Source organism: Stegostoma tigrinum, chromosome 6, assembly GCF_030684315.1.
Source record: "Stegostoma tigrinum isolate sSteTig4 chromosome 6, sSteTig4.hap1, whole genome shotgun sequence".
In the NCBI taxonomy this organism is placed as follows: domain Eukaryota; kingdom Metazoa; phylum Chordata; class Chondrichthyes; order Orectolobiformes; family Stegostomatidae; genus Stegostoma; species Stegostoma tigrinum.
In genome coordinates this window covers 77,916,959-77,933,624 of record NC_081359.1, presented here as the reverse complement: position 1 = coordinate 77,933,624, position 16,666 = coordinate 77,916,959, and the positions used below count along the sequence as shown (strand labels likewise).

The window sequence follows — 16,666 nt, the reverse complement described above, 5'->3', positions numbered from 1 at the left end:
CTCTCCTCATCTGTCCAAGTCGTTCTGCGGTCTCCCCACCTATATTTGTCATCTGCAAACTAAGCAACGATGCTGACAATTAATATGTAACATGATTAGTTGATCCCAACACTGATCCCTGTGGAACTCTACTAGTCACTGGCCGCCATCCTGAAACAGAACTTTCTATCCCCACTTCCTGCCTTCTGCCAGTTAACCATTCCTCTATCCATTGCCAGTACCTTGCCCCTAACTTTATAGGCTTTTATCTTATTTAGCAGCTGCCAGTGGTCTTCTGGAAATTATAAAAGGTCTTCTGGATGTTATCCAGTTGTGTTCCCAAAGCTAACAAGTCGATAGGTTGCCTTGATCTTTCTTTATACGCCCACTTGAAATACAGTGCTTATTTTTCTGAACTCTGCGTTTCTGATTGAAATTGATGCCACATTTAGTTTTGTTTTAAATCAAACAGACTTTATGGTGCAGTAGATTTTAAGCAGCATTATACACTAGAAATGTAAGTCATTGATAGGGAATTATTTACTTAAAAGTCCAATGTACAAAATAGCTCTTGAGCCGGAAAAAGCTCTCCTTTGCTGTAAAGGTTGATTAGTTCCAAGTATGTTTATCTGACAGATTTAGAAAGAAGTATACAAGAATAGATTTTATCTGTTCAAGAGGAGTTATTGAATCACAGATATAGATTGGCAACATACACACTTGACCACAATGTTAAGCCAACAGACATCACTTCAGTGAGTTAAGATTTGGAGAGGATGAAGGTTGGGATCCTGGGAAAAATTTAAATGCATTAATTTTGTCATATAAGCAAGAGGTGGAAGACGTAGTTCTACAAATAAAATAGACAAATGATTAGCACTAATCTGAATGCTGTAAACTATATTATCAAAATGGAGCTGTATTATAACATCTGTCACGTTGTTTTGGTTTAATTTTGCAGGATGAAAGTAAAGAAACTGCCGATGATTTTAGCTCTTCACTTGAAGAGATTCAAATATATGGATCAGTTGCATCGATACACAAAGCTATCCTACAGAGTAGTTTTTCCACTAGAACTTCGCCTATTCAACACATCCGGAGATGCCACCAACCCAGACAGAATGTATGACCTAGTTGCTGTGGTGGTACACTGCGGAAGGTAAGCAGTAACCATTCTACTTGTACTTAATAATCCAATTCTCCTTTTGAAGGCTGTGATTTAAACACCTCCATTTAAACACTCCGAAGTGCATTCCAAATCCTAACATTTGTTATGTAAAAATATTTTACTGAATGCTCCATAAATATGTGATTTCTGCTTAGTTTTCATCAAGGCAGTAGAGATAAAGAACAAACCAAGTATGTAAGAAGATCATCTGAGGATTAATGATGGTTGCTCTTCGTAGAAAGTTGGAAGACATGAGCAGGAGTAGGCCACTTGACTGTTCGAGCTTCCTCTGCCGTTCTTCAGGATCATGGCTGATTGTCCAATTTAGTAGCCTAATCCTGCTTTCTCCATAACCTTTGATTCCATTTGCCCCAAAAGCTATATCTAGTCACCTCTTGACAGTGAGAATTAAGATAAATGTTAATGTGCTTTATTTATTGCAGCACATTGTGGATATAATTTAGCTCTGGATATTTTTATCTCTGAAATAATATTTGTCAATAATTGTGGCTGAACAGGAGATGCATGCACTGGGTTAGACTCTTGTCATATGTTGCACATGGAAAACCAAGAGTAAGTTGAATGGTCAGATGAAGTAGAGCTCAAGAACAACAGTTAATTAGGCAGAACTTACAAGATTTCCTCTGGAGGAAACCAAAGCACCTGGCAAAAATCCATGCATACACAGGGAGAATGTGCAAACTCCACATAGACAGTCACATGGCTGGCACAGTGGCTCAGTATCTAGCACAGCTGCCTCACAGTGCCAGGGACCTGGGTTCATTTCCAGCCTGGGGTAACTATTATGTGGAGTTTGCATGTTTTCTCATGTTCCAGGTTTCCACCATGTGTCGCGGTTTCCTCCCAGTTCAGAGATGTGCACGTTAGGTGGATTGGCCATGCTAAATTTCTCTGTAGTGTCCATGAATGTACAGGCTAGGTGCATTAAATGTGTGATCTTTTATTCTCGAGTTATTCCCTCTGGTATTAGACTTTCCCACAAGCTTTCTGCATCTACTGTGTCAAGCTTCCTAAGAACCTCATGTTTCAATAAGGTCATCTCTCATTCTTCTCAATTTCAATGAATATGGACCTGACGTACTCAACCCCTCAAGATCCAATAACCAGTTCAGCCTAGTGAACCTTCTCAGAACTATCTCCAATGCCAGTTTACCTTTCTTCTGATAAGGGGTCCAAAACAATTCACAGCATTCCAGCTGTGGCCTGACTAATGTTTTGTGTAGTTTGAGTAAAACCCCTTTATTTTTATACTCCATTCCCTTTGAACAAAGGCCAACATACCATTTGCCTTTACTATTGTGGCTGAACTTGGATTCAAGCTCTTCGTTATTCACGAGGACTACCAAAACCACCTCTTCTGGTGTTTTCTGAAGGCTTTCTCCATGTAAGTAATATTCAGCTCTTCTATTCTTCATGCCAAAGTGCATAACTTCTACTTTCCTCCAAACTTCTGCCCACTTTGCCTGTATCCCTCTGCAGACTCATTGCATCATCCTCACTACTGGCCTTACCAGCTATTTTTGTGTTATCCACAACTTGGCTATAGCACATTCACTTTCCTTATCCAAGTCATTCATATATACGTTGTAAGTAATTGTGGCCCCAGAACTGATCCCTGTGACACTTCATTAGTTACACATTGCCACCTTGAAAATACCACACCATCCTCACAATCATCATTCCAAATCTCTCAGGATGACCAGAATGTTGAGATAGTACAGTGTGGAGAAGAAGAAGGGTCCTGACCCGAAACATCAACCTTGCTGCTTCCCTGATGTTGCCTGGCCTACTGTTTTCCTCCAGCTCCGCAATGTGTTATCTGACTCCAACATCTGCAGTTCTGACTTTCTTTTACCAGGATGTTGCCTGGTATGGGGGATTTAATCTATGAAATAAGTTTTTAGATAGACTGAGTTTGATTTCACTGGAACGCAGGAGGTTGAGAGGTGAAAGAAGTTTATAAGATGGTGAATAGCGTGGGTTGAGTGGAAAGTAAGAGACTTTTTCCCAGGATGGAGGGGTCAGTTACTAGGGTACACATGTTCCAGGTGTCGGGGGGAATGTTTTAAAAGAGATGTGCGATGCAGGTTTATCACACAAAAAGGGTGGTGAGTGCCTGGAACACACAGTCAGAGGTGGTGGTGGAAGCAGACACAGTAGCAGCATTCAAGAAACATTACATGGACGACTACATGCATTGGAAGGAAATAGAGGAGTATAGATTCTGTAAGTGAAGATGGTTTTAGCATGGAAGGGCAATAAGTGTCATCGCAGGCTTGGAGGGCTGAGGGGCCTGTTCCTGTGCTGTTTTGTTCTTTGTTCTTTGTGACTGGGAATTTGCCAGCAATACGAAATTTGGCTGGGTAGTTGATAATGAAGAGGATGGCTACAGGAAGATGTCAATGATTTGGTTAAGTGGTCAGAAAAGTGTCATGTAGAATTCAATCCAGAGAAGTGCAAGATATGCCCTTTGGAAGGGCAAACAAAGCAAGCGATTACCCATTAAGTGGGAGGGTATTGAAAGGGCTAGAGGAAGAGAGAGATTTCTGAGGACATGTCCACAGGTCTGAAGTGGCAAAACAGGTAGATGTGGTGAAAAAGTGTGTTTTCCTTTGTTGAGTGAGACCAGGAATGTAATACTGAAACTGAGAGAAACTGGCCAGAACGGCAGTTTTATATAGAGTTCTGGTCATCGCAGTGCAGGAAGGACATAATTGCTCTAGAAATAGTATAAAGGAGATTTGCAAAATGTTTGCCTTTTCTTACCTTCATTTGGTCCATCTGACTTCTCCCTTCCCTTCCTTGACATTTTGTTTCCATTTCTGGAGATAGGCTGGCCACTGATAACCATTACAAATCCACCAATTCCCACAGTTACCTCACACCCTGCTTCCTGTAATGACTTCATTCCATTCTCCCAGTTTCTCCATCACATCTAATCTGATGATGCTATCTTCTCCACTGGGGGCTTTAGACATGTCCTCGAGCAAGGATTGCCTGCCACTGCAGTTGACTGGGCCCGCAACCATGTCCAACCAATTTCTTGCATTTCTTCCCTCACCTTTCCGTACAATCCCACAACAGCAAGAGGCTTCCCTTTGTCCTCACTTTGCATCCAACAGCCTCCACATCCAAAGGATCATGAACTGCCATTTTTGCCAGGTCCAATGAGAGGTTATCACCAGACACACATTCCACTTCACCTCCATTCCCAACACCATCTCTCATTCCCACAGCATCTTCCCGTATATTTGCAGCAAATACAACACTTGCACATTTTCTTCCTCTATCCTCGCTGTTCAAGGCCTCAGACAAACTTGCCAGGTGAAGCAGCACTCTACCTGCATTTCACTCCATTTAATCTACTGTATTCATCACTCAGTGGTTTCCTCTACATTGAGGAAACAAAATGCAGACTTTGTGACCACTTTACAGATCACCTTGACTGTTTGTCAAAATAACTCCCCTAGCTTCCAGTTGCATGCTACTTTTGCCAGTGACAGTTGCTGTCTCTGGCCTGCTTCAGTGATGTTCAACACAAGCTTTCACCTAACAGCCGTCAGGGCTCAACATTGAGTTTAACAATTTGTATCCGTGTTCATTATTCACCCAACCCTCCCCAGTTCTGTTCTGTCTGGGTTACACAGCCAGCATAACCAATGCATTTTTCAACTATCTGCACTTTCCATGAGCACCTATTCAGCATTCATCTCTATCCCAGATTGTCAGCTGCTATCCCTTTGTCTACTTTTTTCCACTCTCCTGCACCATCTTTATCTATTTGACTCCCCTTCCCTCACCACCCCATCATCAGCATAAATAGCACCATTTCTCAGCTGATTTCAATCTGATGAAGGTTCACAGGATTCAGCGTTGGCTCTGTTTTTCTGTCTATAGATGCTACAAGACTTGCTGAATTCCTGCAACAGTTGTTTTTGTGAAGCTTATTCAAAAGAAAATTAAATGAATCTGTATCACTTGTCGTTTTCTTTCTCCTTTAACAAAAAAAGGAAACGTTCTGAAGGGCATTCTTATAAATTGAAATTAATTACCATTTTTGAATCAGTGTAATGAGCCTATTTTATTATATACTAATGTATATATTCAAACATATATTGTTCTTAGGATTTTAGTGAAACATAGTGTTGGGTGTGTGAAATTTTTCTGTGGCATTACTGTAGGTGAATCCTTGTACAAAGTGCCCCACGCCATGCCACTAATGCTTGTGAAATGTAATGATGGGTGAGAAATATTTGCATGATAGTCATTTGATGATTCAAAAACAGTGGACAGTAAAGTATGGATAATATACTTACAGACTTGAGAGAGATCTAGAGGAATCATTTCCAGCTCCATAACAGTCTTATATTCGTAACTAAGTTGAGAATATCACCAGAACATTTGAAACAGCTTAAAATAGCTTGTGCTTTAGGACATGTTGATACTAGTTTACAAAATATTTAGCTGTAATGTAGCTTACTCAGTTCTTCATTATCTGAGAACTGAATCAAAACTTATTAGAACCTTCCTTTATTACTAACTAATCAAATAAGTTCACTGCATGTTGTCTAGTATAATATATGGTCAGTAGGGTCCTTTTGAGAATTAAAACTATCCTTCTTAGCAATTTTTTCGTTGAAAGCAAACAATACCTCTTAAAATGTGGATTAAGCATTATATGCTGGCTTCCTGCCAGACTTTCTTGCAAAATGTAACATGAGCTGTGAGGAGAGAATGATAGGCGATATGCTCATCAATGGCTAAAATTCTACTGCAATTCTTTTTAATTTATTGGTATAAAATTTAAATGATACTGCAGAAACATTTGAATAAAGCTCTTCTGCTAATGCTAATTGTTTCTTTTGTTTAGTGGTCCTAACCGAGGGCACTACATTGCAATAGTGAAGAGCCATGACTTTTGGTTGTTGTTTGATGATGATATAGTAGAGGTATGTTTATTTGACATATAATACAAAATTTAGTTTAATGCAACTAATATTTTAAGCAGCTTTTACGCTTAAGTGTATTAACACTACTTGATAAGATTGTCAAATATTATAGATATTTAAATACATAGATTATTATATTTAAATGTTGATCGAGGAATATGGAGGTTTGTTAGACTCTGTTACCATATTAGTGAGCATATTACCCCATACAGCTATTGTTAACCAACATTATCTGGGACCTTAACAACAGTGATCTATAACAGATGGGTAACATTTTCCCAGCTATTATGCAATCCACAGAAACCTGAGGAAAGGGAAGAGAGAGAATCTGACATATGTACCCTCACAAAGGGGTCGGGGAGGGCAGGTTTCAGAGTTTCAAGGCAGTAAGATTTAAATTAAAATACTTAACTTGGAACTTCTCTGAACTCAGACCAGTTTACAGTTTCTGTTCCAGTTCAATTTTAAAAAAGTCTCAGCACTGATCTCTGTCGTACGTCGCCGGACACTGGTCTCCGGTCAAATAAACAGAATCCTAGCATTAAGCCAATTTTGGGTCCAGCTTGCTAACTCTGAATCCTGAATCCCATGTGCTTTTGTCATCTTTATCAGCCTCTCACTTGGGACCTTGTCAGAGAATTAGCTGAAATCCATATAAAGTACATTGACTGCACTATCCTTCCTATATATCTGGTCACTTTCGAAGAATCCAAACAAATTTGTTTGGTGTGGCCTACTTCTGACAGAGCCATGCTGACTCTCCTTGAATTTGCCTTGCCTCTCCTAGTGGAGATTAATTCTGTCATTTAGCATTTTCTCTAACAGCTTATCTGCCATTGATTTGAGGCTCACAGATAATTCCCTGGTTTATCTTTAACATCCTTCTTAAAAAGTGGAACCACACCAATGTTTCCTGCGTGGTTCTCCCAGTCTTCTGCCAATAGTTCTGTGGAACCCTAAAGAAATAGCTGTAGTGTAGCTATTATACCATATAGACACTGATGCACAGCTTTGGTAAATTAATGCTCAAAGCACTGAACACAACAGCTAATTTGCTAACATAGAGGAGTTTATTCAACATTGCTTGAACTAAAAATGGGAAAGCAAAAAGCTGTGCTCAATTTACATGCAGTTGAGAAACATTTGGGTATCAAATTCCTCCCAGATAGTAAGGCAAATGAGTGATTTGTTTTACACACTGTACTGTCAATGTAAAATGAGCTGCTGATCTACTTTCACACTTGTATTACTGTTGAAGGCAACGTCACCCTCATTGACTTTAGAGATTTGCCCCACTTGACACAGCGAGTTAATATTCATCTGTAGTGAGGGATTTTACAACAAACAAGACATGTAATCAGATGGTTCTTTATTTATAAACCCACAGGGAGCAAAATAAGCTTCTGGCCCTTTGAGCATGTTTTGCCATTTGATAAGATCATGGTTGATGGGATTCTAATCTTGTGCATATTCCAAGCTGCCCCAATAACCTTTCACTGCCTTGCTTTAGCAGTGTCTACCCATCTCTGCCTTAAAACTATTCAAGAACTCTGTTTTCTCCACCTACTCAGGAGAGATCTGAAGACTTTTGACCCTCAGAAAAATAATCGAGCCATTTCCAGTTAAAGGAAGAGACCTGTTATTTTTAAGCAGTTCTTGGTTCTCCTGTAGGAAGTAGATCCTGTGAACAACCCATCTCCCAGACCTTGTGTTTCTGTCTAGTTGCCTCTTATTCTTCATATCTCCAGCAGATACAAGCCTAGTCTGTCTATCCTTGCCATAAAAGACAACATGCCCATCTCCAGCTATTAGTCTAGTAAACCTTCTCTTTACCACTTTCAACACCTTTTTGTCCTTCCTTAAATAAGATGACCAATACCATACAAAACACACCATCAAACCCGCAGACAAGGGTGGCGCAGTGGTAGTATGGCGTACTGACCTCTACATCGCCGAGGCCAGACGCCAACTCTCCGACACCACCTCCTACCGCCTCCTCGATCATGACCCCACACCCGAGCACCAAACCATCATTTCCAACACCATTCATGACCTCATCACCTCAGGGGACCTCCCACCCACAGCCTCCAACCTCATTGTTCCCCAACCCCGCACGGCCCATTTCTATCTCCTTCCCAAAATCCACAAACCTGCCTGCCCTGGTCGACCCATCGTCTCAGCCTGCTCCTGCCCCACCGAACTCATCTCCACCTATCTGGACTCCATTTTCTCCCCTTTGGTCCAGGAACTCCCCACCTATGTCCGTGACACCACCCACGCCCTCCACCTCCTCCAGGACTTCCAATTCCCTGGCCCCCAACACCTCATATTCACCATGGACGTCCAGTCCCTGTACACCTGCATTCTGCATGGAGATGGCCTCAAGGCCCTCCGCTTCTTCCTGTCCCGCAGGCCCGACCAGGCCCCCTCCACCGACACTCTCATCCGCCTAGCGGAACTCGTCCTCACACTCAACAACTTCTCTTTTGACTCCTCCCACTTCCTACAGACTAAGGGGGTGGCCATGGGCACCCGCATGGGCCCCAGCTATGCCTGCCTCTTTGTAGGTTACGTGGAACAGTCCATCTTCCGCACCTACACAGGCCCCAAACCCCACCTCTTCCTCCGGTACATTGATGACTGTATCGGCGCCGCCTCTTGCTCCCCAGAGGAGCTCGAACAGTTCATCCACTTCACCAACACCTTCCACCCCAACCTTCAGTTCACCTGGGCCATCTCCAGCACATCCCTCACCTTCCTGGACCTCTCAGTCTCCATCTCGGGCAACCAGCTTGTAACTGATGTCCATTTCAAGCCCACCGACTCCCACAGCTACCTAGAATACACCTCCTCCCACCCACCCTCCTGCAAAAATTCCATCCCCTATTCCCAATTCCTCCGCCTCCGCCGCATCTGCTCCCACGATAAGACATTCCACTCCCGCACATCCCAGATGTCCAAGTTCTTTAAGGACCGCAACTTCCCCCCACGGTGATTGAGAACGCCCTTGACCGCGTCTCCCGCATTTCCCGCGACACATCCCTCACACCCCGCCCCCGCCACAACCGCCCCAAGAGGATCCCCCTCGTTCTCACACACCACCCCACCAACCTCCGGATACAACGCATTATCCTCCGACACTTCCGCCATTTACAATCCGACCCCACCACCCAAGACATTTTTCCATCCCCACCCCTGTCTGCTTTCCGGAGAGACCACTCTCTCCGTGACTCCCTTGTTCGCTCCACACTGCCCTCCAACCCCACCACACCCGGCACCTTCCCCTGCAACCGCAGGAAATGCTACACTTGTCCCCACACCTCCTCCCTCACCCCCATCCCAGGCCCCAAGATGACATTCCACATTAAGCAGAGGTTCACCTGCACATCTGCCAATGTGGTATACTGCATCCACTGTACCCGGTGCGGCTTTCTCTACATTGGGGAAACCAAGCGGAGGCTTGGGGACCGCTTTGCAGAACACCTCCGCTCAGTTCGCAACAAACAACTGCACCTCCCAGTCGCGAACCATTTCCACTCCCCCTCCCATTCTCTTGATGACATGTCCATCATGGGCCTCCTGCACTGCCACAATGATGCCACCCGAAGGTTGCAGGAACAGAAACTCATATTCCGCCTGGGAACCCTGCAGCCATATGGTATCAATGTGGACTTCACCAGTTTCAAAATCTCCCCTTCCCCCACTGCATCCCTAAACCAGCCCAGTTCATCCCCTCCCCCCACTGCACCACACAACCAGCCCAGCTCTTCCCCCCCACCCACTGCATCCCAAAACCAGTCCAACCTGTCTCTGCCTCCCTAACCGGTTCTTCCTCTCACCCATCCCTTCCTCCCACCCCAAGCCGCACCCCCAGCTACCTACCAACCTCATCCCACCTCCTTGACCTGTCCGTCTTCCCTGGACTGACCTATCCCCTCCCTACCTCCCCACCTACACCCTCTCCACCTATCTTCTTTACTCTCCATCTTCGGTCCGCCTCCCCCTCTCTCCCTATTTATTCCAGTTCCCTCCCCCCATCCCCCTCTCTGATGAAGGGTCTAGGCCCGAAACGTCAGCTTTTGTGCTCCTGAGATGCTGCTTGGCCTGCTGTGTTCATCCAGCCTCACATTTTATTATCTTGGAATCTCCAGCATCTGCAGTTCCCATTATCTCCATTACACCAGAAATGGTCTCATTTGTGCCCTGTATAACTGAAGCATAGTCTCCCTTCTTTTGTAGTCAACCCTTCTCACAGCAATTGATAATATTTTAGTTTATCTAATTGCTTGCTGTGTCTGTGTTAACCATCCGCAGTTCATTCATCAGGACTTGCTCTGTCTCGCCATTAAATAACACACTTTTTTGTATTTCTCCTTCTGAAAGGCACTATTTTATATTTTCCCCCATTACACCTGTCTTTTTCAGACCTTTGTCCACTGATTTAACCCACCTGTATCTTCCTGTAGCCGCCTCCTGTCCTCTACACCGGGTAATTGCCTACCTGTTGTGTCATCATTGAATTTGGCAACCATAACTACCATCCCTTTTTCAAAGTTAGTTGTTACAAATTGTAAGTAGTTGAGGACCCAGCAATGATTCCTCTGGTGCGTCACTTCTTTGTATCTTGTCAACCTAAAAACAACCCATTATGCCTTCTCCTTACTTTGTGTTAATTGGTTAATCTTCTGTCAATGCCAATGTTCTACCATTTCATAATGAGCTTCTATTTTCTGCAATAGCCTTTGATGTGACACTTCAGCAAATGCCTCCTGGAGATGCAGGTACAATACATTTCATTGGCTCCCTTTAGCTGTGGCAGCAATTGCTTCTTCGAAGAGATTGTTTAAACATGATTTCCCTTTCGCAAAGCCATGTTGACTCCTTCTGTTTACCTTGGACCTATCTAGCTATTCTGCTATAACTTTTGAGGTATTGTTCAGAAGTTAGATGACAGTAGGTTCTAGAACACCTAACAAAAGGGCAACACCCCAAAGCTTGTGATTTCAAATAATCCTGTTGGACTATGACCTCATGTCATCTGACTTCTAACCTTGTCCACCCCAGTCCAACACTGGCTCCTCCACATCCAGATATATTACCAGATTTTCCCTGTGACAAATGCTAAGCTAATTGGTGTGTAGTTTCTTGTTTTATCTGTCCCTCTTTTGAATGTACTGTAATAAATTTGTAATAAATAACTTTGAAGGCATGGCAGTTATGGTTCCCAAATTTAACAATGACACAATAGGTAGGCAGTAGGAGACGACAGAAAAAGCCTGCTGGAAGATACAGGTGGCTTAAATCAGTGGGGAAAGGTCTGACACATGAAACCTAATGTGGTAAAATGTGAAATTGTGCATTTCAGAAGGATGATTAAAATGGTATGTTATTTAATGGTGAGAAATTTTTGAATGAATGAGTTCCTGTGTTGTTTTCCAGTCTAATAGGATGGTTCCTTAATCAAAGGTTTTTTTTTTGGAAGAATAAGATGAATGTATCAACTATTGTGTTAGCTGCTCCTTTTTAATATCCTAGAATGAAGTCAGGCAGGAACTAGACCCTTGTCAGCTGCAGATAAAGACAATTTATGTAGTACCCCTTCTGTAGGGATTGTAAATTTTCTGAATTCTTACCTGCCTACTGTTCCTGATTTACTGCTCCTTTGAGAATGTTACTTACATCCTCTGGAGTAAAGGGCGGTGCAAAATTTCTGTTCAATTCGTCTGCCATCTCCATATTCTCCACTTAATGAAGACTATAAAATGTAGGAGCAGAAGTAGACCGTTGAGGCCACTGTTCTTTTCAGTGTGATTGTGGCTGATCTGATAATCCTCAACTACATTTTCCTGCCTTTTCTCCATACTCACCTCACTGATACTTTTTTAAAAAAAAAATCTCAGCCATGAATATTCTTAATGTTCCAGCCTTGACAGCTTTTGCAGTAAAAGAATTCCACAGAATCATTATCCTCTGAAGAAAGAAATTCCTCTTTATCTGTCTTAAATGGATGACCCCTTACTTTGGGATTTTGGTTTCTGGTTCTGGACTCTCCCACAAAGTGAAACAACCTTTTGGCGTCTACCCCATCAAGCCCCTTAGGAATCTAATATGTTGCAAAAAGGTCATTCTTCTAAATTCCAATGACTAAAGGCCCAAACTACTCGAACTCTCCTGAAAAGAAAGTCCCTCTAGATCCAAGATCAACCAAATCAACCTTCTCTGCACTAAATACGACATCAGTATATCTTCCCTTAGAAAAGGGAACCAAACTGTTCACAGTATTCTTGGTGAGTTCTGATCAATGCTTTGTGCAGTTTCAGAAAGATTTCCCTATTTTCATACTCCATTCTGCTTTTTTTAAAAAAAATCCAATGTTCTGTTTGCTTTCCATATGATTGCTGAATTTGTATGTTAGCTTTTTACGATTCATGCAGGAGGACTCCCAGATACCTAAATGCTGCAGCATTCTGCCGTCCAAAGCAAAATTCAGTTCATCCATTCTTCAGCCTGACATTTTCCCATGTTATAATTTCAGCTGCCAGATTTTTGCCCAATTACTTAGCTTGTCTATATTTCTCAGTACCCTCTTTGAGTCATCCTCACTTCATACACTCCCACCTATTTTTCTGTCATCTGCATATTTGATAGCACATTCCCCTTTTTCATTCAAGTCATTAATATATGGTAAGACATTGTGATTCCTGTGGAACTCTAGAAATTACAGGTTACCATTCTGAAAATGCCCCCTTTTGACCCACCTCTCTTCTCTTAGTTAGCCAATCCCCTCTCGTATTAACATGCTACTACCAATACCATGGGCTCTTGTCCAAAGGCTGGTCAGCTGTCTCTCTATATTTTATGATTTTTCTTGTAATTTGATACCATCTTTAGCTCCTCTAATTAATGTTAGATGACATGTAATTATCCTGTGTATCGTCAGATATATCTCCAACTATATTTGCCACGGTGTATTTTTAATGATTAATCATTTAACCTAATGTACAGTTTACTATTTGGGCAAAAGCTCCCTAGAGACCATTAGGTAACATAATTGCATTACATTTTTGTTTTAGTAGGTAACTGTTAGGTTGAACAATATTCTATATTGCTATACTTCTCCATTGCTAACAATACTTGTGTTGTCAATTGCACAGAAAATAGATGCACAAGCCATCGAAGAGTTCTATGGATTGACGTCGGATATCTCAAAGAATTCGGAGTCTGGTTATATCCTTTTCTACCAGTCCAGAGATTAAATGAATGTGGAGTGCAGCAGAACAGTTCCAACTCATTCACTTCCCAATGTTCACCCTTGCAGAAACAAGGCACTGAGATCATGCAAAAGAGAGAGGATGGGAGGGCTTTTCAGTCTTGTTACAAAGCTTGGGGCACACTAGGGTAATACTGATTTAAATGGAAAACAGAACTATCCATGTAACAAAAACAGTTTTACTCATTGTGAAAGCACATTGAAATAAAGCTGTAGCAGATATACACAAGGGATGCTGTGTAAGTGGCACTGAACTTACACAACAAATTCAGTTCTAGAGCTCAAATTGACATGTGAGAAAATGATGAATGCTACATGCATATGCATGAAACCAAAGTGAGCTGATGTTCAATCGGATTGATCTCTCCCTAGCAACATCCTGTTGACTTTTTATTTTGTGTAATTTTTACATTCTCAAGTTTGGGATCTACTGGGATTAGATTTTTTCTTTAAATGACCAAAAACCATGAGAGTTGACATTAACAAATCTGAGCAAAATTTCCCACCAAAGCTGAAAATTACATTGTGGATTATGTAAGGTGGCTACACCTCTTTAAAAACTTACTTGACTGACATCTAGCCTTGCAATTTGTGTCAACTTTCAAATTCCAAAAATAAGTGCATAATATTCCAGCAGACATAGTGTCAATTTGTGTCAAGTTCAAGCTTTTTTTTTGTTTTCCTGTCTGTTCACACATTGGCACTGCATTTACACACCATCTATTACTGATTGCTGGATAGTTATCAAATGTGCAAGATGCATCAACTTAAATATTAAAGGTAGGAGCAAAGGCAGGTGGAGTTTAAGGCCTTGTAAATACAATTTGCTAATGTTAAATAATTAAATACATTTTGTAAAGTATTTTTGTTATACTAGAGAAAGTGTAAAATTGCAATGTTATAACAGTAATTCCAATTTTTTGACTCGATGCCGATAGAATATCATGAAGTAAATAGAGCATATTTTAAATGTATCACTAAAGTGAAATACTTAACTGTCTGCCATATTGGAATCTGCACTAATTATTTTCTGTTGTAAATAGTATGTAGATATTTTGATTCCATGTTTAAGATTCATTCATTTCTTTAAACCATTTCAATTTCTATGAATCTTTGGTCACTATTATGTACAGTATAATTATTTTCTTTGGAGCATCTTGGAATTTTCCTGCATTGGTTGTTTGCAACTTGATCCAATACACTTCAATATAGCCATTGACGTGAAACGATTAATTGCCTGCAAAATATGGTCTGTTTCCCCATGCACTTAGATGAGCTCTCTGTCAAAGATGAATGTATTATCTTGAACCCCTAATTAGAAACCAAATGTGTGTTCAGATTTGTTTTGCATATCTGTGTATGGGAATGAAAGTACACAGTTCATATGGTAGCCATAAATTTGTAGTTTTATGTAAAAAAAAATCCTCTCATCCCATATTAGTTTAAAATCTGATCATGAATTTGAATCACACTGATATAATTTTATGAATCCTTGCTTTCCTCCTTGAAGTGCACACCAGTTCATGCCTTTGATATATGGTTTGACAGTCTGAATGATTAGTCCTGGTTTAAAACAGCGTCAATATGTAAATAGGAGGTAGACTGATTACAGTTCACATTCAATAGAATCTGAGCAATTATGCCTGCTGGTGAAGGACATAGTAGACTGGCAAGATCAATTGTAAAGTGGCCTGCCTAAACTTTAAAGTAGAATTTAAGACCAGAATCACTGTTCTGAATAAACCAGGTGGAGAATTTTACCACCTTTCTCTTGTACAGTACTTAATATCAAAACTTTGAAATCCTGTGAAGAATGTCTTTCTGCTGCTAAACTGAACTTTAATTCATCTGAGAACATTCTGTAGCTTTTACAATAATGCTTTTGACTTGTTGGCTCAGGAAATGCTGTGGTCTTAACATTTGATCCCATTTAATCCTTAGCATTCACATTTAGATTTTTTTTAAAGAGCATTGTCATGTTGTTAGGAAGAGGGTGAAAGTTCTTGGGGAAAGCAGTTCAGACTATTGCTTCTAAGTAGGTAGACATGCCCAAAATATTTTTAAATAGTTTTTTTTTAAATTGAAACCTGTTGGGTTTCCCTGTATTGCTTTCATCAATTCACGTGTATTTCTGACATTGCAACTTACTTTGGGATTCAAGAATAGAGAAGCCATGTATGTTCAGTTCAATTTTTTTGCCTTCTTCTTCCACCTCCCCATTTTCATAATTAGCAGGTTATCAGCTTAACAGTTGCTATATATATAGTTTAAAAAGTGCTCAAATCATGATTTAAAATCAATGGTCAATTGAGGTATTGTTAGAATATTGTAGCATTATGCAATGTTCCTGTGTTATGCTTGGGATTTGTAAAATAAAATAGTTACTGGGTATGGTTATTAATGAACATTAAGAATTGGTTTGGCTATTGTGCAGCAAAAATTGTGCATAGTTTGATAACTTTGGACATTTTAAGTGGTATAAAATTGCATTTTAGCCATCACAAATCTGTGATTGTGGGAGGGGTGAGGAAGTAACCAGTAAATAATTAAATAATGGATCTGATTTATGTCTTTGTCAAGAGGTTCTTTGGAACACAGCAGCTGAATATTTTGTATATTGGGTTAGAAATTTCTACAGAAAAAAGTATGTTCTTTGATAGCATCATATTGTATGTATGTGTATATATATATTGAAAATTACTCTAAATTATAAATTGCACTTTTGATACTGATTTTTAGGTGTATTTAAGGGGTTACTTGAGACAGCCTGTTGCTAAATAATGTTTTGTCTTACAGAAATAAAAGAAGTATAATTTACAGGCCTAATGAGTTCATGAATTTCATGTTTAACTTTCTATGATTTTTTTATGCAGAATGTTCTTGAAGTAAATATTTTAAACACTAATTGCATTACATTTTGACAAGCAGATATTTTGTAAGTTGTGCTTGTTTCATCCCTGTTTCAGACCTGCTCAATACTATAACCTTATTTTTACATTTTAGTATGGTTGTCAAATGACTTGGTGTTAGACTAAGACACATATTTCAAAGATTTCTGTGATTTTACATTCAGAGGGAAAATCACGCTGGAATTTTATTCAGTGTCAGCAATATACGTTACTTATTGCTTTTAAATCTAGTATTGCTTCAGCAACTGCTAGCAGATCTCATTCATGTCGCTTGCAATGAGTCATAATGTGTAATGTAATATATCTCTGCACACATTTTATCTGTTCTAATACATGTTATTGTGAACTAGTTAATCTCCTCTGTTATTGT

The 16,666-nt window shown here is 40.5% G+C and overlaps 1 protein-coding gene across 2 annotated transcripts in view; it reads left to right on the top strand.

Annotated features, from left to right (window-relative positions):
* The window catches only part of usp12a (ubiquitin specific peptidase 12a), a 58,112-nt gene extending 41,993 nt beyond the window's left edge, over window positions 1–16,119 (top strand). The window contains exons 7-10 of one of the 2 annotated variants that reach the window (XM_048533333.2): window positions 941–1,138; window positions 6,039–6,117; window positions 10,857–10,898; window positions 13,272–13,356. In XM_048533333.2, the coding sequence (XP_048389290.1) occupies window positions 941–1,138; window positions 6,039–6,117; window positions 10,857–10,868 (289 nt within the window). In that variant the 3' untranslated portion in view covers window positions 10,869–10,898; window positions 13,272–13,356. Of the gene's footprint in view, window positions 1–940; window positions 1,139–6,038; window positions 6,118–10,856; window positions 10,899–13,271 lie in introns of both variants that reach the window. The other variant, XM_048533332.1, reaches the window with a different exon arrangement.
* The last annotated feature ends 547 nt before the right edge of the window (window positions 16,120–16,666 follow it).